Source organism: Solanum dulcamara, chromosome 3 (assembly GCF_947179165.1).
Source record: "Solanum dulcamara chromosome 3, daSolDulc1.2, whole genome shotgun sequence".
Taxonomy (NCBI): Eukaryota; Viridiplantae; Streptophyta; class Magnoliopsida; order Solanales; family Solanaceae; genus Solanum; species Solanum dulcamara.
In genome coordinates, this window is record NC_077239.1 from 28545070 (window position 1) to 28548245 (window position 3176).

At 39.0% G+C, this 3176-nt stretch overlaps 1 protein-coding gene across 1 annotated transcript; it reads right to left on the reverse strand.

The window, feature by feature from the left end:
- Window positions 1–1832: 1832 nt before the first annotated feature.
- On the reverse strand, window positions 1833–2908 carry LOC129883522 (uncharacterized). Its single transcript, XM_055958164.1, has 3 exons — window positions 2708–2908; window positions 2494–2601; window positions 1833–2228 (listed from the first exon to the last, which is right to left on the reverse strand). The coding sequence occupies exons 1-3, from the start codon at window positions 2906–2908 to the stop codon at window positions 1833–1835; spliced, it is 705 nt and encodes a 234-aa protein (XP_055814139.1).
- Window positions 2909–3176: the final 268 nt, after the last annotated feature.

Here is a 3176-nt window from a genome sequence, read left to right on the forward strand (position 1 = left end):
AAGCCACCTCCTTTGTCGAAGATTCAAATACTTTTGAGTAAACACATATTGCAAGCTTTTATGATCGATGAATACATCCACATGAACACCATACAAGTAATATCTCTGCAACTTTAAAGCAAATACCATGGTTGCTAACTATAAGTCATAGGTCAAGTAATTCTTTTTACGATACTTGAGTTGCCTTGAAGCATAAGCTATTACTTTACCATTTTGTAGTAGGACACAACCAAGAACAATTCGTGAGGCATCACAATAGACAACAAACCCATTAAAACTTTTCGATAAAGTCAACACCGGAGCAGAGGTAAGCCTATCCTTTAACTCTTGAAAACTCTTTTCACATGCCTCGGACTATTGGAATTGCACCTTCTTTTGAGTCAAAGTAGTCAAGGGTGATGCAATGGAAGAGAAATCTTCCATAAACTCTCTATAATAACCAGCTAAGCCCAAGTAACTCTGAATATCAGAAGGAGACAACAATCTAGGCCGATTCCTAATTGCCTCGGTCTTTTTTGGGTCAACCATAATTCCTTCTCCAGAGATGATATGGCCAAGGAAAGCAACTAGCCTTAACCAAAATTCGCACTTACTGAATTTTGCATACAACTAACGGTCCTTGAGAATTTGCAATACAATCCTCAAATGATCGACATGCTCTTCTTCACTCTGAGAATAGACCAAAATATTATCAATAAACACAATAACAAACATAACCAAGTATTGCTTGAACACCCTATTCATCAAATCCATAAAAGTAGTAGGGGCATTCGTTAGTCTAAAAGACATAACCAAGAATTCAGAGTGACCATACCGAGTTCTAAAAGCCATTTTTGGAATGTCATATTCCCTTACTTGGAGTTGATGATAACCCGATCGAAGATCAATCTTTGAAAAGTAACTTGCTCCTTGAAGTTTATCAAATAGTTCATTGATCCTTGAAATGGGATTCTTATTCTTAATTGTAGCCTTGTTCAGTTGCCGATAATCAATACATATAAGAAGAGAACCATCCTTCTTTCTGACAAAGAGAATCGGAGCACCCCATAGAGAGATACTAGGTCTAATAAAATACTTATCTAGTAAATCCTTTAACTGATCATTTAATTCTTTCAATTCTATTGGGGTCATTTGATAAGGAGGAATAGAGATAGGTTGAGTATTTGGGAGGAGATCGATACCAAAATCTATTTCTCTTTTGGTAAGAATGTTGGGGAGATCATTGGGGAAACTTTCAGAAATGCATTAACCACAGAAACTAACCCAAGAGTAGGTGCTTCAAAATTAGTATCTCTAAACAGGACTAGAGGGTAAATTCAACCCTTGGAAATCATTTTTCAAGCTATAAGAAATTAGATGAATTGACCCTTAAACACGGAATTGCTACCCTTCCACACTAGGATTGGCTTAGTAGGAAATTAAAACTTGACTACACGGGTCCTACAATATATAGAGGCATAACATGCATGAAATCAATTCATAACAAGAATAACGTCAAAATTGGTCATATCAAGTTCTACAAGATCAACTTAGGTGATTTTATGAAAAACTGAAATTGGACAATTTCTATAGACTCTTTTAGCCACAACTGAATCACCAACCAGAGTATAGATTGAAAAAGGCTCTAGCAAGATCTTGGGACTAATGATGAATCTCATAGAAACATAAGGAGTAATAAATGATAGAGTAGCACTCGGATCTAACAATGCATATACATCAAAGTCAAGGACTTTTAACATACCCCTGACCACATCGGGAGACTCTTCCATCTCTTTCCTAGCTTAGAGGGCATAGAACCTATTTTGGCATGGGCCACCACCTTGTGGAGCTTGTCAACCTTGAGTAGTTTGACCTTGATGATGCCCTTCTCTCCCCTTGTTAGGGCATTCAGAGATTTTGTACCCTATTTTACCACACCCAAAGCATGCACCAGATCCAAATAAACATTTACCTTCATGGTTTCTCCCACACTCGGTACACTTAGGAAAAGTAGGTCCTCTAGCACTACAACCTTGGGCCTTAGGGTTGGAGGCCCTATCTTTATCAAATCTTTGACCCAGAGCTTGTAAAGAACCTTGGCCTTGAAACCTTTGGGATTGTTGGAAACGGCCATTACCACCACCGAATTTAGGTTGAGAAAACCCATCTTTATACAGATCCCTCTTAAACTCCCTTACTTTCCATTCCTTAAGCTTCTCCCCTTCAATTTGCTCAGCATAATTCATGAGCTAGGAAATATCCATATCCTTGATGAGAATAGCGGCTTACACTATTTCATCACCAAGTCTGACACTCCCAAAATAAACTTACTTATTCGGGTACGAGTGTTAGTCACTAAAAAAGGAGTATAATTGGATAACTTTGTGAACTTGAGGGCATATTCCCTCACACTCATGTTTCCTTTCTTGAGGTGGATAAACTCCAACACCTTCGCCTCCCTCAACTCAAGTGGGAAGAAGTGGTCAAGAAATGCAACTTTGAAATTCTCCCAACCTTTGGGATTGTCTTCAACCCTTTTGGTCTTCCATTGATTGTACCACACTTGGGTGACACCTTTGAGTTGGTAGGCCACCAATTCCTCCTTCTTCTCCGAAGACACTCCTATAATATCCACAATTTTATACACTTCAGCAACAAAGTCTTGGGGATCCTCATCAACCTTGGATCCATGAAACTCGGGAGGGTTCATCCTTGTGAAGTCTCCAACCCTTAAAGCCAGAATAGACACATTTGGAATAGCCACTACTCCTTGATTCACTTGAGTAGTCATGGCTTGGGCTAGCATCAAGATGGCAGTTCGAAACTCAACATGAGTAACTTGATCGGCTAGAAGATCATTAGGAGCTTGAGGGGCTTGTCCCTTATTAGCATCAACACCTCTTTGACATAGAGCTCCTCTTGGAGGCATTTCTGAAAATCACAAAGAGAAAGCATTAGAAGGGGAACTCTTAGAGTTCAACTCTATAGCATAACGAGATCATAAAGGAAGTGATGATTTTCCTAAAATGCCTCATAGCCTCTTATTCATAGATGTGGCACACTTCATATCGATAAACAAAACTCTACTCAACGTGGTATGTTAGACTCACTAGGACACTTTAAACATTGGTCTCTAATACCAAGTGTGTCATGACCCAAACTAGGGCATAGTTGTGATACGGTGATTAGAAACCCAA